Source organism: Salmo salar, chromosome ssa20, assembly GCF_905237065.1.
Source record: "Salmo salar chromosome ssa20, Ssal_v3.1, whole genome shotgun sequence".
Classification (NCBI taxonomy): Eukaryota; Metazoa; Chordata; class Actinopteri; order Salmoniformes; family Salmonidae; genus Salmo; species Salmo salar.
In genome coordinates, this window is record NC_059461.1 from 26,800,357 (window position 1) to 26,828,266 (window position 27,910).

The following is a 27,910-nucleotide window of genomic DNA, read 5'->3' on the forward strand; positions in this document are numbered from 1 at the left end:
CTCGATGGTGCAGCTGTAGAACCTTTTGAGGATCTGAGGACCCATGCCAAATCTTTTTAGTTTCCTGAGGGGGAACAGGCTTTGTCGTGCCCTCTTCACGACTGTCTTAGTGTGTTTGGACCATTCTAGTTTGTTGGTGATGTGGACACCAAGGAACTTGAAGCTCTCAACCTGCCCCACTACAGCCCCGTCGATGAGAATGGGGGCGTGCTCGGTCCTCCTTTTCCTGTAGTCCACAATCATCTCCTTAGTCTTGGTTACGTTAAGGGATAGGTTGTTATTCTGGCACCACCCGGCCAGGTCTCTGACCTCCTCCCTATAAGCTGTCTCGTCGTTGTCGGTGATCACGCCTACCACTGTTGTGTCGTCTGCAAACTTAATGATGGAGTTGGAGTCGTGCCTGGCCATGCAGTCGTGGGTGAACAGGGAGTACAGGAGGGGACTGAGCACGCTCTGTTCTCTTTGTGGGACGCCCAAAAGGCGAGCCAGAAAGACTGGATGCAGACAGACAGGCCCAGTCAGGCCAGGCAGACTGGCTGCAGACAGACAGGCCCAGTCAGGCCAGACAGACTGGATACAGACAGACAGGCCCAGTCAGGCCAGACAGACTGGTTGCAGACAGACTGGATACAGACAGACAGGCCCAGTCAGACTGGCTGCAGACAGACAGGCCCAGTCAGGCCAGACAGACTGGATGCAGACAGACAGGCCCAGTCAGGCCAGACAGACTGGATACAGACAGACAGGCCCAGTCAGGCCAGACAGACTGGATACAGACAGACAGGCCCAGTCAGGCATGATTTTCTCCTATCTTCTCTCTCTCCATGGGAGCGTAGTGACTTAGTGACCAGAGGGAATGCTCTCCAGCTGTACTCAGCTTGGCCCTGCTGTTTATCTCCCCAGCCACACACTACAGTTGTTTTGGGTGACATGCTGGACAATTTTGTTCGCTGTGTATATAATATATGTGTGCGACCATGTGTGAGTGTGTGTGTGGTTACTCTTTTCTGTCACCTCAGAAGAATGTCTTCTGGGTTTATAACGTGTGTGTGTGTGTCTCTATACACAGTATGTAAGTCTGTGTGTGTGTGTCCATTGTATTGTGAAGCGCCCAAAACAATGTAGAGTTTGATAGCCAGTATTGTAGAAGGCTCTGTTCCCTGGGGGCCTGTGGCTGTCTACATATCCTGCTGACATCCCCTCTCCTCCTCTCCCCCTGCTCTCTTCACACTACAGCTGAGGAGAACAAAATGGCCGCCAGTGTGTCAGACAAAATCCAAGAGGCTAATGTGGTACAACATCCCACACAGAAATACTTCAACATGCAACACATTCCCAGAAACACAGAAATGGAGAGAGAGAGATAATAATAACAGCACACTGTCGCACACAGTGACACATCGGAGAGAGATCCTGTGTGGTCCTCCAGAGTTAACACTGTCCACAGAGATGGAACAGAGATGGAACAGAGATGAGAGAGAGATATGAGAGAGAGATATGAGAGAGAGATATGAGAGAGAGAGAGAGAGAGAGAGATCCTGTGTGATCCTCCAGAGTTAACACAGTCCACAGAGAGATGGAACAGAGAGAGAGAGAGAGAGAGAGAGAGAGAGAGAGAGAGAGAGAGAGATACTGTGTGGTCCTCCAGAGTTAACACTGTCCACAGAGATGGAACAGAGAGGGAACAGAGATGAGAGAGAGGGAGAGCGAGGGCGAAAGAGGGAGAGGTGTCTTCAGTTTCCTTTGCAGGGCCAAAGAGTAGTCTTTTCAGCTTCCAATAAAGAGACAGCTGCATTCTTACCCCCTACCCCCTGTCCATTCCCCCCTACCCTCTGTCCACTCCCCCCTACACCACTGTCCACTTACCCCCCTGTCCACTCCCCCCTGCCCTCCTGTCCACTCCCCCCTGCCCTCCTGTCAACTCCCCCCTGCTCTCCTGTCCACTCCCCCCTACCCCACTGTCCACTCCCCACTGCCCTACTGTCCACTCCCCCCTGCCCTACTGTCCACTCCCCCCTACCCTCCTGTCCACTCCCCCTAATCTCCTGTCCACTCCCCCTGCTCTCCTGTCCACTCTCCCCACTGATACCCTCCTGTCCACTCCCCCCTGCCCTACTGTCACTTACCCTCCTGTCCACTCCCCCTAATCTCCTGTCCACTCCCCCTGCACTACTGTCCACTCCCCCCCCCTGCCCTACTGTCCACTCCCCCTGCCCTCCTGTCCACTCCCCCTAACCTCCTGTCCACTCCCCCCTAACCTCCTGTCCACTCCACCCTGCCCTACTGTCCACTCCCCCCTACCCTACTGTCCACTCCCCACTGCCCTACTGTCCACTCCCCCCTACCCTACTGTCCACTTACCCACCTGTCTACTCCCCTACCTTCCCTACCAACCACTCCCAAGTCTCAGAACGAGTGACGTTTGAAACACTATTAGCGCGCACCCGGCTAACTAGCTAGCAATTTCACATCGGTTACACCACCCTAATCCTGGGAGTTGATAGGCTTGAAGTCATCAACAGCGCAATGCTTGAAGAATTGCGAAGAGCTGCTGGCAAATGCACGAAGGTGCTGTTTGAATGAATGCTTACGAGCCTGCTGGTGCCCACCACCGCTCAGTCAGACTGCTCTATCAAATCATAGACTTAATTATAACATAATAACACACAGAAATACGAGCCTTTGGTCATTAAAATGGTCGAATCCGGAAACTATAATTTCGAAAATGAAACGTTTATTATTTCAGTGAAATACGGAACCATTCCATATTTTATCTAACGGGTGGCATCCCTAAGTCTAAATATTCCTGTTACATTGCACAACCTTCAATGTTATGTCCTAATTATGTACAATTCTGGCAAACTAATTACTGCCTTTGTTAGGAATAAATGGACTTCACAGTTCGCAATGATCCAGGCGGCCCAAACTGCTGTATATACCCTGACTGCTTGTACGGAGCGCAAGAGAAGTGACATAACTCCCCTAGTTATAAGAAATTCATGTTAGCAGGCAATATTAACTAAATATGCAGGTTTAAAAATATATATTTGTGTATTGATTTTAAGGAAAGGCGTTGATGTTTATGGTTAGGTACATTGGTGCAACGACAGTGCTTTTTTCGCAAATGCGCTTGTTAAATCACCCGTTTGTCGAAGTAGGCTGTGATTCGATGAGAAATTAACAGGCACCGCATCGATTATATGCAACGCAGGACATGTTAGATAAACTAGTAATATCATCAACCATGTGTAGTTAACTAGTGATTATGTTAAGATTGATAGTTTTTTATAAGATAAGTTTAATGCTAGCTAGCAACTTACCTTGGCTTCTTGCTGCCCTCACGTAACAGGTAGTCAGCCTGCCACGCAGGCTCCTCGTGGAGTGCAATGTAAGGCAGGTGGTTAGAGCGTTGGACTAGAAGTAAAAAATCTGTTGTTCTGCCCCTGAACAAGGCAGTTAACCCCCGTTCCTAGGCCGTCATTGAAAATAAGAATGTGTTCTTAATCTGACTTGCCTAGTTAAATAAAGGTGTAAATTTTTTTAAAAATAATAAAATAAAATAATAAATAAATACAAAATACAAAGAAAATGTACAAAAAATGTTAAAATAAATTTTTTATTTAAATCGGTGGCCAAAAATACTGATTACCGATTGTTATGAAAACTTGAAATCGGCCCTAATTAAATCGGCCATTCCGATTAATCGGTCAACCTCTACCCCCTACCCTCCTGTTCACTTCCCCCTGCCCCCCTGCCCCCCTGTCCACTCCCCCTACCCCCCTGTCCACTCCCCCTACCCTCCTGTCCACTCCCCCTACCCCCTGTCCACTCCCCCCTGCCCTCCTGTCCACTCCCCCCTTCCCCACTGTCCACTTACCACCATGTCCACTCCCCCCTACCCTCCTGTCCACTCCCCCCTACCCCCCTGTCCACTCCCCCTGCCCTCCTGTTCACTCCCCCTGCCCTCCTGTTCACTCCCCCTGCCCTCCTGTTCACTCCCCCCTGCCCACTCCCCCCTGCCACTCTCATTTACAGGACACATCAGGGTCCAAACTCTCTTTCTCTGGTATTCTCATTGGTCCATGCTATCTGGGATCCTTGGAATGTCACTATCCTATTGAAGTTGAAATTTAAAATGGTTAAGGTAAGGGTTAAGGTTAGGATTTAGGGACGTCTCAAGGATCAGAAAAGCACTGACAGACAGACAGCTTGGTGAGGTCATGTTGATCCATGGAGAGGACAAGAGGACAGAGTCCCACAGCAGCCAGACATGTCAAAGCACCATTCAGACTCTCCTAAATATTTCATCTGGACAAGTAGCAGGCAATCTCCTACCTTCACTGCCATTAAACATGTAATACCTGGCTGATATAATATCACACCGTGAGTGGTGGGATGAAGATGTGTGCAGAGCAGTCAGTCAGTGGACAGCTACAGTAAACTCTGCTAGGCTGTGTGGTCCAAACACAGGCAGAGAAGGACACACACTCAGTAAAACGCAAACACTCCATCAAACTAAGGTCAAAAGAGTCACGCTGACTAAGGGAGACAAAAACACACCCATAGCTGTAAACACGCACACCTACACATACACAAATACACACACACATAGACATATACACAAGCACATCAATGACACACACACACACACACACACACACACACACACACACACACACACACACACACACAGTGGAGCCAGAGATGGGAGGGCTAGTGAATCCCATCAGTCATGGATCCAGTGTGGGGTTTAAAACAGGACAGCCCACCTAACCAGACAGCATTGTCAGTACACACAACCCTGCCAAGGACAGAGAGAAGAGAGGGGAGGGAGGGAGGTAGGCTGGACAGAGAGACAGAGAGAGACAGACAGGGAGACAGAGCGAGAGGCACACAGAGAGAGTGAGAGAGGGGGGGAGCAGTGACACTGTGTATTCTGTGTATAAGGGGGTTTCTATATCTGCATTGCTTGCTGTTTGGGGTTTTAGGCTGGGTTTCTGTACAGCACTTTGTGACATCAGCTGACGTAAGAATATATAAATACATTTGATTGAAATTTGATTCATTGATTGGACATTTTGCTAAATGCCTTATCGGTCAAAGTGTGTATGTGTTTGTCTATCTGCATGTTTCTGTGTCTTTGTGATGTTCAGTGTGTGGTCGATAGCCTCAAGTTGTGGCAGGCTCAACACACACACACACACACACACACACACACACACACACACACACACACACACATTGGAGCTGACCCTGTGCAGTGACAGGGCGGGACGTGACTGGGTTAAGAATGGTTCAGTAGAGTGATAAAGTACCAAGTCCATCCACCCATGTTCAGAGACCTGCAATAAGTCACACACACACACCAATACATAAACACACACAGACACACACACACACACACACACACACACACACAAATACATATTGATCCAAAAACTAGCTAGGCTTAAATAGAAAGATGTTTAAAGGTGTTTTTAAAACAGCAATGACAAAGAATACAAACATACACTTCTTGTTCTCATCTTAAAATCTAGCCAAGGAAGGCTGCAAGAGATTCATTGATCTCTCCTTTTGTTCCTCTCGAACACCATCACCATCACACACACACACAGACACACACAGAATGCAAAAGAGTATGCAGAGCCACTGGATTTCTGTCGGGCATTAATCACACACACATAAACAAGCTCTCTCTCACACACAAGCACACACACGTGCGCTCGTGCAGGGTTAATAGTGCAGGTGTCCTTTGAAGAGATTCCCCCTCGCCCCTCGCCCCGGGGCCACTGCGCCGATGCTGATTTAAATAAAACAATCAGCAAACACGTGCTGGACCATTCTGCCTAATGTTCAATCGGCTGCACTCTGACACAGGGCCACTACACAGCTCATTCTCATTCAAGCAGGCCTGCTATGGAGCCTGGCAGCATCACAAGTCAATGTGTTGGACTGGAGAGAAAGGGGAAAGGGGAAACAGGCCAAAGGGGGGGAGTGGGGTGGAGGAGTGGGGTGGAGGAGTATGTCCAGTGTGTGCAAGAGGAAAACTTGTTTTTTACTATACCTTTTGAAGAGAAATGTTAGCCTGAGAAAGGTTGGAAATGTTGGGTAGGCAGAGGGAGTGGACGTGCCTAAAATGGAGTATAGACTCTGGTGATGACACCCCGTGTGAAACACTTATACACCCATCTCAGCTACAATGTAAACCCCTCACATACATCTCCCCAGCTCCCAGCACAGGGAAATAGGAAGGCATGAGAGAGCGAGAAAGGGAGAGAGAAAGAGAGATAGAGAAAGAGAGAGAAAAAAGGAGAGAGGGGCAGTAAACTGACAACAGTAGGATATTCTCTTTGGGAAAAGAGCGAGAGTTTCCCGTCTTATTTCCGTACCATCCCCGAGATAACATCTCTCTCTGTCTTTCTCTCTATATTCCACATCCATGATGAGGTCTGCATAAAATTAGCTGCTTGATAGGGTGAATGTGTCCAGAGGCAATATCGAGGGGCTTATTTCCAGTGCGCGCCGATACACGCTGCTCAACCCCACATATTCCTCAGCAACAGCCCTGAATCTGATAGACACAGCAAGGCCCTTTAAATAGTCCCCCACAGAGACTGTTTTAGAGATGAGGAGAAAATGAAGCATAAAATTATACATCTTCCTTGAGATTGTCTTCGTATAAAACTGTCACTTTGATTGTTCCCGCCCCACCCAGCTGTCTCGGCAACTCCAACCAACGTCAAGGGTTTCTGAAAGAGGAAGTAAGGGAAGAGAGTGTGTAGAATTGGTAGAATGTGTGTGTGTGTGTGTGTGTGTATACTGTATTTGTTGTTTGTCCTCATTACCAGACAACAGGATCTCTGACCCATACAAGTTAGGGAGTTCTTCCTATTCCTGACATCAACTAGCCATCACCTAGCCATCACCTAGCCATCACCTAGCCTTCATCTCCAAACCCTTCACAACCCTTTAGAACAGGGGTCTTCAACCTTTTCTTGCTCAGGAACCCCCTCTCAGGCAAACCGGCAACCCAGGGACCCCATCGTACGTTAGCAAAAAAACTACGTAGCATCAGCTGAATGATAATGGCAAGGACAAGTAATCAACATTTTAAAATGAATAGATTTGGTAGACTTATTTTGAGAGGAAGTGTCACATGCTTTGTAAACAACAGGTGTAAACTAACAGTGAAATGCTTACTTACGGCCCTTCCCTACAATGCAGATTTTGTTTTTGTTGAAATAATAGAAAAATAATAACACAAGGAATAAATACAAGTAAGGATAACTTGGCTATATACACGGGGTACCAGTACCGAGTCGATGTGCTGGGGTACAAAGTAATTGAAGTCGATATGTACATATAGGTAGGTATAAAGTGACAAGTAGGGCTGGGCGATATATCAAATTAATTTGATTCTTCTGAATTTGTTTTAGCGCGATGTTTTTATAAACGTTCTGTGTGTTTTTGGTTTCCTCTCCTTAAATCCTTCTGTGTTGTGTGCACTGTGCACCTTCCCACTAGCACACAGACACCAAGCTCCTCCCCCTGCCACTCACAACAACAATGACGAAAGATAACTTCTTCCTCTCTGACGACAAGCAGTTTAAACTAGTTTCCACTAGTTACCACAGCCACAAAGTCATAATTGGCTATATTGTCAAAATTCATGCAATCAAAAATATGCTTTTTGGTCGTAATTTAAGGTTAGGGTTAGTCATAAGTTTAGAAATGTGATTAAGGTTAGGGTTAGATTTAAAATCCCATTTTAAGAAGAGAAATTGTAGAAATACGCGGCCTTTATGACTTTGTGGTTGTGTTAGTGACGACTGTTAAAACTCGCTATTTAGATTAGAGTTTTGGTCAAACAGAATCGGTCATAAGGACACTGAAACGCTTAGAGATATTCTTTTACTGCAAGAACTTAACACTCCCAAAATGGAGAACAAAGAGATCCTACTAAAACGAGAGTATCAATGAACATGATTGTGAAAAATTCATGCTCAGTTTCTGTCGCATGCGGCATTGCGGTACCATGTACCGCTAGCAGCATTTTAGCCGCAGTCTGTCATGTGCTAGCTGTCTAGTCTGTGTTTTATAAAATGTGCAATAAGCATAAAAACACGCATTTATATAAGGAATTGGAAACCTGTTCTCATTCTGAGAAGTAAGCATATTCTTATCCAGGTAGGTCACTTGATTTCAACATCTTAACATAGTGGCTATGTTGTTCAAACAGTTGGAGATGGACAGGAGGGTGCGTTCATAACAGTTCAACTGTTCAGCCTTGTTAGCAATCAAATAGATCCAAGTTGGCTCTTTAAATATAAAGATTAGCTGGCTACTCCCTAGCACGTGGGCTTGTGCTTGACATAATGTTTTTACGAGACCTGTGTTCATTTTTTATAATGCCTGCATTAATGCATTTCCATAGACAGACTTGAAAGCCAGATCAATGATTATTGCAAAAAATCTGGTAAAACTATTTTGATAAAATAATGAAACGATTAGTGGGTCGTATGGTTGTGGAAGGCTTATATTTAGCCTAGATATAATTTGACATGCCAGTGTTTTGACCTTTAATTGTGCAACAAAGCTTATTTAGAGAATCGAGATATACTGTATACTGTGACGGTAACTGAATAACCGTGTAACTGACGGTTATGGATGAAGACTCGTGAAAATAAAATAACTGTCAAAACCATTTAAATAGGCCTACATTCATTTTAGGATTAAAAAAACAATATATAGATATATTGACTTTATTTTCATGTAGATAAACTTGACCTAATAGTGGGAGTGTTTACTAACGATTATAAGCAATTGTTTTGCTAACTTAGTCTGTCAATTAAACGTTCTGCATCTCCTCTTCAAAGTGTTCTTTGATGCCGGAGCAGCTAATCTGCTAGATGTGCAGGGGTGTAGAGCGCTATAGGCTAAGGCACTTCAGTAAAAAGAAATCCTGCGTGGACTTTCTTTTATACAAATGCACATTTTCATTGCTTGCTAGTAAATAAATGACTTGGTCTTCTTTAAAAAAGGTTGGCTGTGTCTGGTCTATTCATCAATTATGTCGACAAGGTTGTTCTGGATCTGAGGCCTACAACCTAATTCACTAATCTTGTGTCAAATGGACAATGTGCTAATTCTCTCCAACCTGGCATGGTATAGTTTGATAAGGAATATTTTCTTACTGTATAGACTAATCATTGCTGATCAGGCCCGGTCCTGGATGATATGCCGCCCTAGACGAGACCAAAAAATTGGTACCTTCCTATCCCTCTAAAGTACAATAGTAGAAAAGGCTATACAGTGTCGGCCTGTAATGCACTTTTCTGAATGCCCATGTGGTAGCCTACCATTTGTAAAAATAGGCAATTTACCGTTAATCTCTGTCATCTGGTTACATTCATTTCTGTTAATGTGTGTATTAATTACAGCAATTTACCGTTCTCATTCTCGGAGTGAAAACGTTGTTTGCAGAGCTCATAACCTGCTACACTTGTGAGAAACACGTTTTTTATTACGCGCTCCATGTGAGCAATAACATTGTGTCTGGTTTCTCTGTCCTGTTAATGTTGACGGAGCACTTACAGAAATATCTGGCCTGCTTCTCGCAAATGTCAAATGTAGAAAAGTGCCCAGCTGGGCTTCTCAGTAATTGTTTCCTTCACCTTACACAGTAAGTCAACAAAGTCAGTTTTTTTATATTATTTTTAGATCCATTCGAATTATAATATGTGACTCGTTTCAGGAAACTAGGCGTATGTCACACGTCACTACTTCACAGGAAACGCATGTGAACGCATTATTTCATTTTTTTAATCTAAATTCATTTTTGGCAGAAATGTCTTCAGGAATATGTGAAACGACAAGTTTGATGTCGGACGACAATAGAATGTTTATGATGCTGAATGGGTGTAGACAAAGAAGAGCTCTCCAGTAGGTGTAACAAAACATTCAAAGGCCATTTTCTCAAAAGTGGGGTTACAAGTTTATCAACTTTCAAAGCAGAATTACTTTCCCATTGTTCCTCAACTGTAGTGTATGATATACAATTTTCTATACAAGTCTTTACTTTTATCCAATGCAAAAAAACACAATTTCAAATTTTGCTACGTATGAATGAATCGAACCGGTCTGTCACATATACTGAACAAAAATATAAATGCAACACGCAACAATTTCAATTCAAAGATTTTACTGAGTTACAGTTCATATAAGGAAATCAGTCAATTCAAATAAATTCATTAGGCCCTAATCTATGGATTTCACATGACTAAGCAGGGGTGCAGCCATGGCTGGAACTGGGAGGGCATAGGCCCATCGACTTCGCAGCCAGACCCACCCACTCGGGAGCCTGGCCCAGCCAATCAGAATTACTTTTTCCCACAAAAGGGCTTTATTACAAACAGAAATACTCCTCAGCACCCCCCCAATCCCGCAGGTGAAGAAGCTGTTTGTGGAGGTCCTAGGCTGGCGTGGTTACACGTGGTCTGCGATTGTGAGGCCAGTTAGACTTACTGCCAAATTCTCTAAAACAACTTTGGACGCAGCTTATGGTAGAGAAATTTACATTCAATTCTCTGGCAACAGCTCTGGTGGACATTCCTGCAGTCAGCGTGCCAATTGCATTGTGTTGTGTGACAAAACTGCATTTTAAAGTGGCCTTTTATTGACCCCAGCACAAGGTGCACCTGTGCAATGATCATGCTGTTTAATCAGCTTCTTGACACAACTGTCAGGTGGATGGATTATCTTGGCAAAGGAGAAATGCTCACTAACAGGGATGTACATTTGTGCACAAAATTTGAGAGAAATCATTTGTGCATATGGAACATTTCTGGGATTTTTTATTTCAGCACATGAAACATGGGACCAACACTTTACATGTTGCGTTTATATTTCTGTTTGTGTAGGTCCTCACAATATTATTAAAATCTTTCCAACACTCTCCTCCTTGATAATCAGTGTCACTGATAAATAGGCTATGGACACGTTGTGTGTATTTGTTTCTATTTTAATAATTGAATTTTAACTTCATTCTATAGCATATTTTCCTTGTCAACTCATTATCTTATAGCCTACTTTCGGAAAGTCTAAGGTAGGCTTTTTAATACGTTTTAAGGAAAGGACAAATATTTGCTCCTGTGTCTGACTTCGGCTATTTCAGCCACACCCATTGCTGACAGGTGTATACAATTGAGCACACAGCCATGCAATCTCCATAGACAAACATTGTCAGTAGAATGGCCTTACTGAAGAGCTCAGTGACTTTCAACGTGGCACCATCATAGGATGCTACCTTTCCAATAAGCCAGTTCAAATTTCTGCCCTGCTAGAGCTGCCCCGGTCAACTGTAAGTGTTGTTAATGTGAAGTGGAAACGTCTCGGCGCAGCAACGGCTCAGCCGTGAAGTGGTAGGCCACACAAGCTCACAGAATGGGACTGCCGAGCGCTGAAGTGTCTGTACTCGGTCGCAAGACTCACTACTGAGTTCTAAACTGGAAGCAACGTCAGCACAATAACTGTTCGTCAAGAGCTTCATGAAATGGGTTTCCATGGCCGAGCATCCGCACACAAGCCTAAGATCAACATGCGCAATGCCAAGCTGGAGTGATGAATCACACCTCACCATCAGCTCAGGGATTTGAACTTGCAACCTTTCGGTTACAAGTCCAACGCTCTAACCACTAGGCTACGCTGCCGCCAACATCTAGTGGAAAGCCTTCCCAGAAGAGGGGAGGCTGTTATAACAGAAACGGGGGGACCAACTCCATATTAATGCCCATGATTATGTAATGAGATGTTCAACTAGCAAGTGTCCACATACTTTTGGTCATGTCGTGTACGCTGGTAGCTTTGATTGACGGGTGCTTTTACGTGTGAGTTCACTTATTCTCTCTATAGGCCTATATGTCCATACATAAAGTTTCATAAAGTAGTCTGTCTGGACTCCATCTGTCACGTTCGTGATGAGAGACGGACCAAGGCCCAGCGTGATTAGAGTTCCACATCTTTTAATAAACAGTGAAACTTCTACAAAACAATAAACCAACAAGGAAACGTGAAAGTAGTGGTGCTACATGCACATACACAAAACAATATCCCACAAAGCAGGTGGGAACAGAGACTCCTTAAGTATGATCCCCAATTAGAGACAATGAATATCAGCTGCCTCTAATTGGGAACCATACCAAGAGCACCAACATAGAGATGAGAAGATTAGAACACCCACTAGTCACGCCCTGACCTACAACACCATAGAGAACCAAGGGCTCTCTATGGTCAGGGCGTGACACCATCTATTTAATAAGAATCAAAACGCTTCTGTCATGATGTAATCTTGTAAAAGGCCTGTTGTCAGTAGCTTAGGCTACATTATTTCTCTCATTATGGCGTCCTCTCTATGAAGAACATATGGCAATGACATCGAATGACCACAGCAGCAAATATTTTGGGAAAAGTGGGAGAAAACCCATTGGACTTCGTTTGAATGGTTTTGTGCATTGGAATGAGATCTGTATAGAGTGTTTGTATATGCAGGTAGACATAATGTCTTTATTTTGACTCCGTTAATATTGTGTCAATACGGAAATGTGACAGATCCTCTCCAACCTGGCATTTCTTCATTTGTATAATGAAATAGCATGATAATAACGAAGCGCAGTGGCTTGTTTCAAATAGGTTTTTATTAAGAAGGATATCCATGTAAACAAGTGTACAAACAAAATTGAACGGTTATGTCGGTAACCGTGTACAATGGCCTGGCCAATTACCGTAACCTCAAATTCCAAGACAGTCACAGCCCTACTTGGGGGTAGAAGCTATTAGCTACAAAGGTAACTCTAAACACATTTTCGCTTAGAGCAGCTGGGAAAAATTCATATCCAAGTCAAGAAAGCTTACCAGCAGCCAGCGGCACTTGCCGCACTAGTAGCCTTTTGTTGGTGCTTTTTCAAAGCCTATGTCAGATACTCCAGTGAGTGTAATTGGCTCCAATGAGAGTAATTTACTTAATATTACTTGAGAAATAATGTTGACATCGTTAGAAAGAAGATATTCTCCTCTTTTCTACTGTAGTTATGTAATTCAAAATGTGTTTATTCTGTTGTTCCTAGCGATATTCATAAAAATATTGTAAAATTTGCGGACCCCCTGCAGTACCCCTGCTTTAGAAGGCAGTCTGGATGAACCTCTAAATGCCCTGTCTATTCACTGCTATCCCAGTACAATTACACATCGTCCCACCATGCCCTCTCCTTTCTCACACGCCCGGCTTGTCACTTTCTGATATGGAGGATTTTACAACGTTGAAGGTCGGTTCGTCTATACACTTAACCTCATTTCCCCATGCTGCTCACTCTCTCCCAGAAGAGAGCCTTTTGATTGGTGTCCATTTGAAAAAAGGGCTTTGAGCAGGGGGGAGAGGAATCAGAGCTGCCTCGGCTACCCTCGCCAGGGCCTGAGAAAAGAGCTTTGTGAAGCGCCATTCTGACTGCAGTCAGCTATAATGGTTTTCAATTAACCAGGGGATAAGAGTGCGAACTAATCTGGCCCAGCACAGGAGAGCCAGTCATGCAATATTCATGTACACAAACTAATGAAAGCCCAGATTAGCCTACATATTTACATGGGGTCGGCTCTGTGCCGACTGTCCGTCCAACACATGAAAGGAACCAGCAGCTGAGGAGAGGGATGGAGGGACTGAAAGAGAGAGACAGAAGAGAGGAAAGAGGGCAAAGAGAGTGAAAGAGAGTGGGGAGACAGAGTGAGAGAAGAGAGAAATACTGTAGCGAGGGAAGAAAAATATTTAGAGTGAGAAAGAGCGGAGTGAGGGGAGGGACTGAGGGAGAGACAAAATGAGAGGGTGAAAGTGACCTTAAAAAGACCTCGAGAAAGGAGGGGAGCAAATGAGATCACAGGATAAGGAGAGGAGAAGAAAAGAGGCACGACTCCTCAAAAGAGATTACAGATCATCTGCATTATACTCTCTAAAAGCAGTTACTACCCCTCTTCTCAAAACGACAGCAATCTGACGGAGTGATCTTGACAAATTGGGCTGCTGAGAAGAGGGTGCAGTCATTTGTTCCCGGGGAGGGGTTGTAGACAGAGGGAGCGGTGTCTAAGACGGGACAGAGATATAACAGTAATTGTCTGATACGCTGGGGAACTCTTGCCTGTAATCTCCCAAAAAATGTTAAGGGGTGAAAATGGGGAGGGGGAGGCGTTCCAAGCGTAAAGCCACCATCTCATCAAGACTGTAGCAACAGCGAAACGCTTTGTGATAATCATACAAAGGCCTTTATGTCTACGTTATGTGTATGTATCAAAATGATGTCAGAAATTCATCCTTAATCCGTAGTTAAGAATAAAAGATTTAAGACTTCAAAGCTGGATTAATGTGAGGCTGGACATACCAATTCCACACGAGGTGACTTTTTATGAAGCATTAACCTGGGTTTAGTTTGAAAATATCCTTTGACATTTTTTGTAGAGGTCTCACTATTAATTTTATGCCCCATGGATATCTAATGTTATGCTTTTACAGACTTACACATTCTAGAAATAATGGAAAAGTCCTCATATTTTTTCATTGGAAACAACTAGGCATGCTGAGCTGTAAAATGTCTTGTTAGATGTCTGTTAGCCTGTTCTATTTCATTATCACGGTCCAAGGTTCTCCAGTGCTTGCTTTGATGTGCTAATAGTGAAATGCAGCGCTATGTACGAGGACGCCAACATTGAACCATTTGGAAATAGAAAAGGACTCGGGACTAGATCGGAGCAGGCTAATGAATTCAATATTCCATCAATGTGCTGGGCTGGCAGATTCTTCCTCCTCCATCGCTGAATGTGAGAGCATTTTGTAAAATGTGAGAAATGTGCAGATTCCCAGCTGAATGGTGTATCTTCCTCTGAGACACAGGGAGAAGGAGAGCAGGACAGACATGGAGAGGTAGAGTGAGAGAGATGAGAGGCAGGGAGGGAAAAAGACAGGAAGAAATGAGAGACGGGCCGACAGGGCGGAAATGTTGATCTGAGGGCCATCGCAAAAGGCAGACAGAAATGCTTGAATTGCATTTTCTGCCTCTAACTGGTGTTTAATCGAGAGACAGATGGGGGTTGAAGTGGGCAACTTGATCTCCTCCAATAACTTACAATGACAAGAGCTGCTCAGATATTCAACAACCTGAAACTAAAGGGTTTTGTCAGCAAAAATAAATCTGCACTTTACAAGTGTGAGAGAGGTCTGTGAAAGAAAAAAGTTGTTTGAAGAAAGTTGACAGAACAAAAGATAGAGTGTGCGGCCTGATAGAGAGAGCAGAAGAGGTAGGCCTGTACCATCTGTTCATCATTATGTCTGGGATCCCTTGTTGAAATGCTGCAGAACACAACATTTACTAGCATATTGCCATATCTCTGTTTTACTCTGTGTATGTAATCATGATGCTGCTTTCACTTTCACTTTACTGAAAACACAACTTTGCATGTCCATGCATTTTAGATGAATTTATGGTACGAACGCTACAAAGATTTAGACACTAAAAAAGGAGGTCAAAGGGCACTGTGCATAGCTAAACTCTGAGAGGCATAACCGGACACTGGATCTACTACAGCACGTCTTCATACTGTCCCCAACAGACACCAGTCTACAGGGCAGTCCTTGGTAGAGACAGGGTTCAGCAGAACAACTGAGACAAAGGCTCAGACTCACTTGATGCCCTGATCGCTTTGATATCCACATCTGTTAGCTCCTCAGTAAAGCTTGAGGAGTAGGGTTGGAGGAGGGTGGGGACCCCCCTTCCTCCCTGGGGACCAGTTACATTTTCATTTGATAGGAACTGGAAAACCAGCATCTGTAATTAGATTACAAGTAGATGGATGAAAAGGGGGGGAAAAAAACTAGTTAATTAACTCAAACGATATTCTAATCAGGTTTCATAATTCCCTCCCCCCCCCCCTCCCCTCAGCTCTCTGAAACAACCTCCAATCTGGATCCTCTCACAAATCCCTGGGGCTCACCATCATACCAACTAAGAGAAGCTGGGCACTCAAATAAGATCATTTGGCGCTAATTTCCCAAACAGGAAAGCACTTAAGACATGCATTGACTGAGAGGAGTAAGTGGGCGCATCCATAGCTAATGAGCAAAGCAGAACATACGGAATACGCACGGCGATGAAAGGCGGAAAAAACATTTTTTGAGAAGAGAGAGGCAGTTGCTCTGCTGAGGCGAGGAGACAGCTTCCATCAGCACAGGAAATGAGGACACGGAATTGAAAGAGTATTTTTTCCGGACGTGGAGAAACACTCCTCTGATAACAGACAAAGATGCTGCTCTGAACCAGTGTCATCTGCCACGCGCCAGTCTACGCTATCTGCCAACCTGTCTGTCTGTCTGTCTGTCTGTCTGTCTGTCACACACTGGTTCGGAAGGCAGACTCCCTACAGCAAACTGACATGTGGGGGAAGGGAGTGGAGGGGGGCTTGGTAGGTCAGTATCACACTCTGTATGTGACACTGACCAATTGCTTTACTGGCAGTATATTTGTCTTGTAGACGCTGTTTTTGTTGGCGCTACTGAAGTAGAAAAATGATTCCAACCTTGTTCCGTAACAGAGCCACTCAGACATCACACAGACAATTCAATCAACCATCCATTACATTTGTCTCTTACTTTGATTGGAAATCCATTTCAAATGTCAAGTCATTTTCCATTTCTCACACTGCATGAATGAATAAGAAAGTGACAAAATCTTTCAATCAAACAGAGCCAGAGATTACATGTCAGACTGGTGAATATTTCCCAGTCACACCACGACGCTGAGAGATAGTGTGTATAGCAGCTGCTGTCCGATCCTATCAGTTATGAAGAACAGGGATGGGTAAAGGTAGTGCTGAGCAATTAACCACATTTTAACGGGGCTCTTATTAATTGCTTTATTCTGAGTTGTTAGAGAATGGAATGTTTTCAAAGTTATGGCAATTGAATGTTCTCAATATTTGGCTTTGGAATTTCAATGAAAAAGCTCATATTTCATAATGCATTTAACGTATAAAAGTTGTTGTTTTTTTACGAACTGAAACCGAACAGATTTTAAAAATCATTAATCGCTCAGCACTAAGTAAAGGTCATGCAGGGGCTTGGTGTTGTAATTCACTCTTTGTTTCAGCATTTGATGCCACAATCCTCTCAAAACGGTGAGACAAGAACTACAGTTTCCTGGTGTAGTCTATATGGCTCTGGCTGCTGATACAGAGTCCGACTGAACACACGCCCAATCATTTGATTAGCAGTGGCATCACAGAGACAGACACCAGCCAGTTACCAAATTAGGCTGGGTCCCAAAGCCCCCCCCCCCCCTCCAACACACACACAAAACAAACATCCTGCATTGTCAAAAGAGTAGCAACAAGTAGGATTAGCAGATGAAACAAGGTTCCCCTCGGACTAGGAGTACATTACTTCATGCAACACTGGTGTGATTTTAAAACAGTTGCTCCACCTCTACTTTCACCTCAAAAACAAGCTGTGGGGAGCTTTCCTCTCATCTAACAAACAAACCTAGCCTGCTAGTTGAGTCAGTGGAGAGCTATAGCCAAGGACATTCCCCAGACTATGCTGTGAGTTTCAGGCAGGCAGCGCTGCCACCGTCGTCCTCCTCTCAGGCTGCACTGCCTGAAGCCCTTCTCTATTAGCCCGACAGACAGGCAGACGGACAGGCAAAGGGAGGAGGGCTCCGGGAAACTGATTTATTGGCTGGAATCTCATCAGCTCCAGTAAACTACAGTCAGTGCCTTTCTATTTAAAACCTCATATGTGTTCATACAGTAAGCTACCGTATGACAGGAGGAGAAGTACAGATAATAATACATTACAACAGGTTTTATAGTCACTTCAATTAACGTCACTATCTTTCTGGAGGTTTGACGTCAGTGGTTATGTAAAGTCCAGATCAGTTTCCTCTCTGGGAGCCAGAGGTACCAGGTGGACAGGCCCATCTGGGCCATGCAGCCAGGGAGGGAGGGACAGCCAGGGAGGGACAGCTGGTGCCAGTCGGAGCCCGTTGGCCACAGGTGCAGCCGTGCACGGTGACAACTCCACAGACTGAGACACTGATTAACAACATACCATACAGTACCTCAAAGAGCTGGGAATGGCAGTCAGCATTGTTCTGTAAAGATTCTAATGTCCCCTGGGCGCTGTTGTAAAACTGCACTGACAAACAGGAAGAAAGGCCTCAGCCCATCACAGTATCAGTTTCACACCAACATCATCAATCACAGTCACCGTCAGGGTCTGGACCTCTGACCCTCTTCCTTATCCCTGACATCATCTTCCAGTGCCTTTCTCTAACATGAATACAACGTTCTGTTTGTGGGATGGCCCAGAGACCAGGGCTTCTCCCATAAAGAGTTAACTGATGCTTTAGACAGACTCTCCAGCAGTACCATGTGCTTAGCCGTGTAAAGTTAAAGCATGTATACACACCACCACTCTTTCATTCACCACCCTCTCCGACATACTGCCACGCGGAGCTAAAGACGGCTCTGTTCATATTTAGACGATGGGGAGGGCTACATTACCCTCCCAAATGTTAATCGTGTGAGTAATTTCACACCTGAAGTGTTACACCAACTGTTGTGAACCAAGTTACGCTCTTTGGTTCCACACAGTAATTATGTCTCCTTTTAACAGCATCAATTGGAGCAGCTTGAAAGAGTAGAGACAACACACTTTTTATTGTGGAGACAAGGTAGAGATAGTGGTGCTAAACATGTTCAGTTCAGGATGATTTCACAGAGTGGATCATCCAGACAGGTGGCAGGGGGATGAGGCGCCCAAAACATTTTACACCGCTATTAATGCAGCCATAACTAAAACAATAGAAGACCGTCACGCCACAGAACAGACATTCCATATTGTCTGGCTGACTGTCAGAGTGACTGCAGAATATCTGTGAGTGAGTAGCTTTCAACTTGCTATATTTAGCCTCCCAAAGCGGGTGGGTCCAATGCTTGAGATTCCACAGAGGTAATTGGAGCCCTCTCCAGACTAGAGAACAATATTTGCTCTAATATGACCTTAGACCCTTGAATGAGAGGAATATATATCTAATGAGATGAGTGGAGGAGAATTAGATGAGAGGAAGATACCACGTTGTTGTCTTTGATAGATTATATTGTGTACATTGTTCGACTCCATCATTGCCCAGATTCAGGACACAATCAGCCACAGCACACACAGAATGCACACACACACACGCACGCGCACACACACACACGCGCACCCATACGCACACGCACACCCACACACACTTGTCATACATGAACGTGTAGTCATGAGAATGGAAATTTGTGAATGACCATATTCAGCCATCACATTCATATATATACACATAGATAAATCCTGTGTTGCTTTCCCATCGTATTTCATGGCCCCACTGAGACTATATGGCAAAGCAATTCGCTGCAGTTCTGAACGGTGGGGAAGAAATGAAGGTGGTATGCACGTCTATGAATGTGTGCTGTAATGATATTAAAACCAATGAAAACAGCAACGATGACATAACAATGCCCTAAATAACCAGGAAAGGATGCTAAAGAAGAGGAGAAACAAGTCAATGGGCTGTCAAAGCATCCAGCAGGGAGAGGGAGAGGAGGCAGAGAGAAGAGAGACAGCGCAGCAGTATAAGTAGGTAATAGAACATCGAGTTAAATATATAATGAGGGATGAGATCATTAGACATTGTGGAGTGAGTAGATGTGCAGAGGAGGTGTTGTGTTGTAGCTCTCATTAGTGTGTCTCTGATTTCCTTTGTCTCCACCTGTCTGTCTGCCTTGTTAAGAGCCCCGGGATAAAGTCTCTTCTCTCCCTCAGAAGAGGAGCTGGGAGAGAACGTATCTTCTGCAATGGAATGTCAGTTCTACATTAGGCCCACATATCTCAGCGAATATAAACATATGCCTAACATGATCCTGTATAAAGCCCATAGAAATAAAGGTGAGCCCACGGGGTAGGGAACAGGAGCTAAACCGAGCCCTGAGAGATGGTGATGGGGAAACCTCGGTGGACTTGGGTCAGTACATTTCTCCTTCCTTCCTACTGCTTTTTACGGCCAGCAGTAAAATCCCTCCCTGGCTGCCCTCAGCAGGTTCAGCATGGCAGAGGAGAGGAGGGGAGGAGAGGAGGGGAGGAGGGGAGGAGGGCCAGCTAGTTGAGAGTGACGCTGAGGGAAACTAAAACAATGTGCTCAGAGCTCTGCTGCTTCTCTGACCCCTGGAGGAACAGTCTGCTGAAACCATCTGGGTCTCTGTCATGCTACCTCTCTCTCTTTCTCTCTCCTCACAGGGTCAAACTAATCAAATTCATATCATCTTCAGGGCCAGAGACTCTTACTCGAAAATCTTTAAGTCACAGGTCAAATGCATGGCCTCAATTCAGTCTCTCTCCCACTTCTGGATCAAGGAGGGCTTAAACTTGTCAATCTGTTGAGTGTCTTTCTGGGTGTAAAGTGGTCAAGAGGACTGAAGGGTACAGTCATTCTACAGAGAGACTGACCTTCCCCGTCCCGGAGTCCCCCAAAGAGAAGCTGCCAGGCCACCATGGTCCCTCCTCAGACTGGCTCTCTAAGGAATGAAACAGCAGCAGGCCACAAAGGCTCTGGCTAAGCCCTGGACACACTCCTGGAAAATTGCCATCTCTGAGGGGATGGAATTAGTGGGTTTTAGGGGCGTATATGTCAGGCAGGGTGGTATTAGCGGCTCTCCAACCTATCTCTCTGCTGACGAGATCACAGGCCTTTAAAACACACTAGTCGTGCGTTTCTGTCACAGCACCAGACATGGGTCTGGGCCTAGACGGAGACAGTGACAACTGCAACGTCTTCAGTCTGGGCTGGTACGGAGCCAGGGAGCCATTCCATAGTGGAGTTATAGGGGAATGTACATAATGGGTTTTTGGCCACTGAGTTGATAGTAATGTTGTGAAACAGAAAAAGGAATGCATGTTTTTCATTCTATGCGCAGGGAAACGCATTGAGGATAAATGGATGTGTCTCTTGGACTGTAGATAGCACTCAATCATGGCCTGATTTTCCTACAGCCTACGAAATACTGCTGCTCTGTATGTTAGCGGCATACTTGCACATAGTGGAGGGGCTTAACCACTAAATATACTGGGGCTGAGGCCCACAATATGATTCTTCCACCTCATAGCACAGGGAAACCTGCTCCAATTGAACCGGCGATATTACCTGTAGAACCACCCAGTGGCAGGCACCTCCAGGACCCACAACACACCAGACCACACCCCTGGAACAATGACCTCAATAAACCCAAACACACACCCAATGACACCAACCCAGAGCACAGGGGGTACGTAAAAAAACACGGCATGTGTTGAGTTAGCTCTCCGAGGCTTAGAGAAAAACATCCATGTATCATTTAACACATATATCAATCTGTCCATTCCCCTCTAGATAGCTATCAGGTTATCCATCTGCACAAACATTGATTCTCTGTGTGCAGGTTGCAGGAATGAGGATTAATGACAATAGAATGGCACAGTCACCATTGTTCCTATTGTTACTCTTATTTTGACAGTGGTCTCCCTCCCCAGTGTGCCAGGCCAGGCTGACATAAGCCTACAGCTCATGAGTACAGCAGACCACTGCGTCACAATAAGAGCAAGGGAGGCCTTGCACTCCGGGAAGCTCCATCGCCTCTCTCCTCCATCTCTGTCCTCCGGTCCCCAGATGGGGAGGGGGTGGGATTAGCAGAGCAAGGAGAGCACATAAATTTCAGTTGTTTGCTGTCCTTTTGCTCTCTCCATCTCTCCCCTCCCTCCCTGGTCTCTACCTGCCCTCCTCCTTCCCCCAGAGGATGGGCCGCGTGGGCTGAGAGCCACGCTGCAGCCGCTTCCCGTTTCGCTAGGCATGCTGGGTCTTAAATACTGCGCAGCATCAGGAACAGCAGGTGCTATCACTCCCTATCATGAATTATCCCTGCCGCTTCACTCTGGGGCCCTCTCCCTCTCTCACTCCTCAACTCCAAATCTTTATCTCCTGCACAATCTCTCTCATTCCATTCCCACACTCTACCTCCTTTCTCTGACTTTCTCTTATTCAATCCATCTCCAATTCTATCAATGTCTACAGCTCTACAGTAATTCCATCTCCTCTCCTCCTCTACATCCTCCAGATCTCTGCTGAAATCTCCCGCTCTATCCATCTCCTTTTCCATCTCGCATTCATTTGCATCTTGCATTCATTTGCATTCATTTGTTCCCTGATGTGTCTCTGTCCAACGTTCTCCTAACTTCTCCCAGCCTGCTGACAATCAACCAGGGCAGGTTCTTCTTGTTTCCCTGCTCCCTCCTCTCCCCCTCAGATGCGTGTCCTCCAGCCTCTCCTCTCCTCACATTCTGATGGCTTTTCCTCTGCCGTAAATCTATTCCAAACTGCCGGCCTGCTGCTGCTGCCAGCCAGGAGAAGTCACAGGGAAATAATGCTGAATCAAAAGAAAAACACCGAATAAGAAACTCCCCCCCCCAAGTCAAAATGTGGCGAACAAGGTCAGAGATGAAGGAGTGACCCTGGAGATAATAAGGGCTTAGGCCACAACTAGGCTCTCCTCACATACTGTACATACAGACATAAAGCTCTGCCATACAGGTGAATGTGCTTTAAGTCAACTACGAGAGACCCAGAGGAACCGCTGGGATGACCACAAAAACAAACAGTGACTTCCCCATCCTCGGGTTCAGACTGACATAAACTTGGCAGTGAACTCCAAACGTGCAAACCAGTTCTGTAAACTGAGACCAGCTAGAGGCATGTTGACAGGATGTCAGGCCTTTCCACACAGACAGATAGCGGGGGGTGATAATGACACATGGAGGAGTGACGACTAGCTGAGGGGTTACAGGTGGGGGGGGGTCCGTTCTGAGCTGCACACATACAAATAGAAAAAACAATACTCACACTGCTTTTGCCTTCTCTGCGCTGCATTCTGTGTGAGGATACTGCCTGTGGTCTACTTCTTTATTCAGTTGTGCCGCGGTTAGAGGCACAATGTCAGCTCCAGCCTGATTCATTGAATTAGCCTCTTCACAGAACAGGTGCTGTCTGTGTTTCCACATGTTTGTCCTCGACCGGCAGCATGGCCACCACCACGGACTGCAGGCTCACAACCTCAGGCTCAGTCAGGACACACCTTCAGTGTTCCTTATAGCGTCGCCCACTGCTGGGGTAATACCAATGGCACAGCTCTATAGGACTATGGTCATTCTGGGAGGACAGTGTGTCTGGATCAGCTGGCTTGTTAGGGGCAGTGACTGGACTAACGGTCAGATCTAGATAGTTGATAGCTCAAATCCCCACTGTGCAATTGGCAGTTAAGCCTGTGAACAAAGCTATCTGCTAAGCGAAGATTGATTACTATTGAACAGGCAGGCTTATCTTGACTATGTCTGAACCTTGAGTAGGAGTCACCCCCCCCCAGTCCCGTGTTTCCTACTCTGTTTAATTACAAAAGTGTAATAGAGCCTGCTCTCTAATCGGCTCAGGTGTTCTGTGCATTCAAACGGCACAGAGGAGCAGCAAGGTAGCTGATCCTACTAATCCACTGAAAAACCTGGAATTTTCACCTTTTCCATCCTTTTGGAGAGATGCTATCAGGGGCCAACAGCAAGGGAATCTCTCTCCAAATCTCCCTGGTGTTTTTAACTTATTAATGTAATCCATTATGAGGAGGTAGGGCAGACACTTGGCCTGAGTCGATATGATCCTCCTATGCTTTCCTATTGATCTCCATCAAACTACAAGTGGAGCAACACGACTGATTGAAAAACAGACACATTATAAGTGAGAGCGGGAATACTGAACTGAAGGACCTGCTCAGCCATTGCTGTGTCTGTGTGTGTCTGGGAGTGGTTTAGAAAATAAAGTAGTCTCCAGAAACCACAGGAGAGGAATACAATGGCTGTATCTTTGCCTCCATTGTTCTTCCTGCCTGCCTTGTGCAGTGCCTCAATGCCTAGGCCAGAGCGCACAGTCAGGAGATGTCTTTGGCTCTATACCAGAGGACAGGATGAAGGGACAATGTCACACACATGCCCAAACAGTGTGTGAAAAGACACCTGAATGTTTTTATTGTGCAGTCAGCGTTATGTGTAGGCCGTTTCGCGTGGAAAGTGAGTTAGTAAGTTAGTGTGTGTATGTGTGTGTGTGTGTGTGTGTGCGTGAGCTGTTGATGTGCAAAATAGCATTCCATATAAATGACTCAATACACTTCAAACATGTAATAACCTTTGTTCATTGTTGTGAGGCACCACACTTGAAATCCAGTTTATTCAGCCTTCAACAACATGTAGGCCTTAATTGAATCAATAACTTCAATGGAAATGAATGACAACATTCTCCCTTATGGTCTTTTAAGGTTGAGCAACTTTCCTGCAGTGTGACTGGGTTTGAATTCCAGCTGTGAGTAAAGGCTTTTAATCCTCAGAGGGGGGTCTTGTGGATGATTCTGGCAGAGCTGCAGCGCAGCTGCTGGAATGATTCATGACATGCACCGGTCTTTTCTTTACTGTGGTAATCATTCTATAATAAGAACCTTTCTTTTACATTTCTCTTTTCATCATCAGTAAATTATTCAGGATCAAAAGTATTCTCATTAATTACTATTCCCATTACATGATTCAGAACAAACGACTGATAAAGCCGAATTTGAGCAATGAGCAGATAGAGCAAGTTTGCCGACGCTGTGGGTATGTCTCAGTAGTCTGAATTGGCTTCCTCTCCTCATCTCCTTTCATCCATCTCCAATCCCTCACCTTTGCTGATCTATAATTAGGGATATGAGTAAGACATATCAACGTTGTTGCTTTCCGTAGGTCAAATCTTAAGGGTCAGCTGGCATAAACAAAATGAGATTAGGGAAGATACTTTGACTATCGAAATGCAACACATTCTGGGAGTATGTCATTTCTCATATCAATAGACAAGTGCCACCTAGTGGGAAGAAAGCGTAATATCTGCTGCACCTTTGCCCATGAGAGGTTTCGTGCTTTTCAGATGATGCATGTAAGCCTATATTTTTCCATGTGGTAATACTTGAACGTTTCTCAAGGAAAACAACAGAAGAGAGTTTAGAGGAAAATATTATAGTTTCCTCCAAAAGAGGGGATTAATTGTTGCTGGCTTAACTTTAAATACTGTTATGTTTTGTCGACTTTCTATAATCTCAATTTCACAGTTAGATGGGATGACGCACAGCTATCTGCAAATCCTACACAAAATGCCTTAATTATCCCTCAGTGATGTCCCTGACTTGTCAATTCGTAAAGAAGGCCACTAAAGGGTCGTGGTTGCAAACTGTTGGTTTCTACAGAAATCGATGGCAGCAGCATAAAGGATATACATACAACGAGATTGTACTTACATTTCTCAAGGGCAATGAATGCGCAATGTTATGGGATGTCTATATCACCTTTAAGACTATTTGCTTTCCTATTTCTGGCTGAAACTGGGCTATACATTAATGTAAAATAACCTACACATTTTCAACGGAAATAGAGTAGAGCACTAAAAGGATGTTTAATTCATTTTACGGACAATTAAATGTCATTCGATTGAAACGTTTGACATACCAGTACACGCACCGTCACTCATCTCCAGACTGTTTCCAAGTTCATTTTATTCACTCGAGCATAATTATTCACATTCGCTCCCACTCACGAGTCTTGTCCAGCAATAGGATATGCAGGTTTGTGAAAACTGCAATTTCTTAATTATTACCAATAACCTAATGAAACAAAGGTCACTGTTGAATCAGCAAACATGAGCCCAGAAACTAATACAAGTGCCTATCCAAAAGGAACAATTGAAATGCAAACATTGATTGGCCCTATAGCCTATCTTGTGGCCATAAAGTAGTAGGCTACAATGCTGAGACAAAATAAAAATGCATATAATGCCTTTTGTCCAAAACGACAAGCCGTGTACACAGTACGTGTAACCTAACCAACCTATCATTCTAAAACCGAGTCCCCGGTCAACTTGGAAAGAATGTACCGGTGACATTATTAATAGCCTACAAGTATATTACAGAAAACTAAAACATATCATTTTCACTCACCTTCTTCCGGGGCTGCCATTTCATCATATTTGTAAACCAAAAATGTACAGCATCAAGATATTATATAAGAGGAAAATTGAGATTCAAGGGAATTCCAAGAGCAAGTCATGCTGCTTCTTGACTTCCCTCAATTTTGCAGCATATTTTCTCCAAGAAGCGGCGCATGATAGGCGATGCACGGTTCTACGTCAAGTGGGGAGAGATGGCACGCGATAGCACCTTTTAATTCAACTAATGGGATGGAGGAGAATAGTTTTGACTAAAACATCTGAATGTCCCGGTTTTCATTTCAACCGTTTTGGATAAATAAGACTATGGGTCACGGTGCGTAAAATCCAAACTACAAATCCGAGATGAGCCACCCCTTCTTGTACAGTCCTGTCGGTAGATCGCTCCGCTGGCAGTCTTATAGCAGGGTTTTCGAAGACCTATCCAGTTACTTTGACTGCGGGACTATGTGGAAATTCATTCTTCAACTTTTTGTCAACCTCCACGTCGTTCGTGCATTACAAAACTGTTAGTCCGATAGCAATTAGAAACACAATTCCAACCTTGTGTGCTTATCCCACCGAAATATGTGTCTTTCAAAAACCTTTTCAAAACACAGAAACATATGACAACTGTTGTTAACGGTAAAAAAAAAAAATGTGGCATCAAATGTCCAGCAAATGTCAATGCCAAAAACAGATCTCACCGCGAACGTGCGACATACACAGCGCAAAAGAAACAGTCGCAGGAGGGGTGGGGGACAGAAACAAATCCCTGGAATTTCTATGCGAGGAGCGGTAAGGATATCCTGCAACAGCAACAAACTGGACTACACAACTATTATGACTCCTTTCCCTGCTCCTTAGCGCTCGGGATTTGCAGCGCTCAGAGCTGGAACGGAGCAGCACAGGCACGAGCCGGCGCGGTCATACTCTAACCATAGTGCGCGCGACGGATATAAAGCCGATGTGGCCAGAGAAAAGAGTCCAGACAGAGCTGAGCCAACACCGCACTAACAGAAGGGCCCCCAGGAAGGTATGGCACAACTAAAAAGGCACTGCAACAGTGGAGGAGTAGAACTTGCGCAATACTATGTGAAAGTGAAAAAACATGAACGTCATCCTGAAAAACACGAGACCAAAACCATTGCCACAACACCAACAGCTTGATTTTACTGTATACAAAAAGCATACAGACACATTCATTCACATATCAAGGGCAATCAACTGTTATTTGCTGTTGTGCTGCACAAAGAGGTAGGCCCATAATCTCCTTCAAATAAGGTAGAAAACAAAAGTGACAGGAGACACCTGCTTAGCAGATTTCTATAAGCCTCCTGCACCTTTCAAGGTATATCCCCTTCACCGTTTACAGTGGCATGGTCTTAATAGATTCCAACAACACAGCTCATCTGTTCTGGCTAAATTGCCTTGATCTCTGACTGGTAGTTTATTCTTTTTAATTTCACCTTTATTTAGGGGGAGTGATGAGCTCTACAGCAGAGTCTCACAACTCAATCGCTGGTTGAAAACTGTCTTCTGCCCCTCCCAAAAGATAGAATTTGTAGATAATTGGCCCTCTTTCTGGGACTCACCCACAAACAGGACCAAGCCTGGCCTGTTGAGGGGTGGCGGACTCCATCCTAGCTGGAGGGGTGCTCTCATCTTATCTACGAACATAGACAGGGCTCTAACTCCTCTAGCTCCACAATGAAATAGGGTGCAGGCCAGGCAGCAGGCTGTTAGCCAGCCTGCTAGTTTAGTGGAGTCTGCCACTA

At 44.8% G+C, this 27,910-nt stretch overlaps 1 protein-coding gene across 3 annotated transcripts in view; it reads right to left on the reverse strand.

The window, feature by feature from the left end:
* The window catches only part of LOC106580375 (tetratricopeptide repeat protein 28), a 330,699-nt gene that overhangs the window by 190,604 nt on the left and 112,185 nt on the right, over nt 1-27,910 (reverse strand). The window contains exon 1 of one of the 3 annotated variants that reach the window (XM_014161362.2): nt 26,146-27,085. The exons of the other annotated variants lie outside the window; for them this stretch is intronic. Within the exon in view, the coding sequence (XP_014016837.1) occupies nt 26,146-26,172 (27 nt within the window). The 5' untranslated portion in view covers nt 26,173-27,085. Of the gene's footprint in view, nt 1-26,145; nt 27,086-27,910 lie in introns of those variants that run through there. 3 annotated transcript variants of the gene reach the window in all.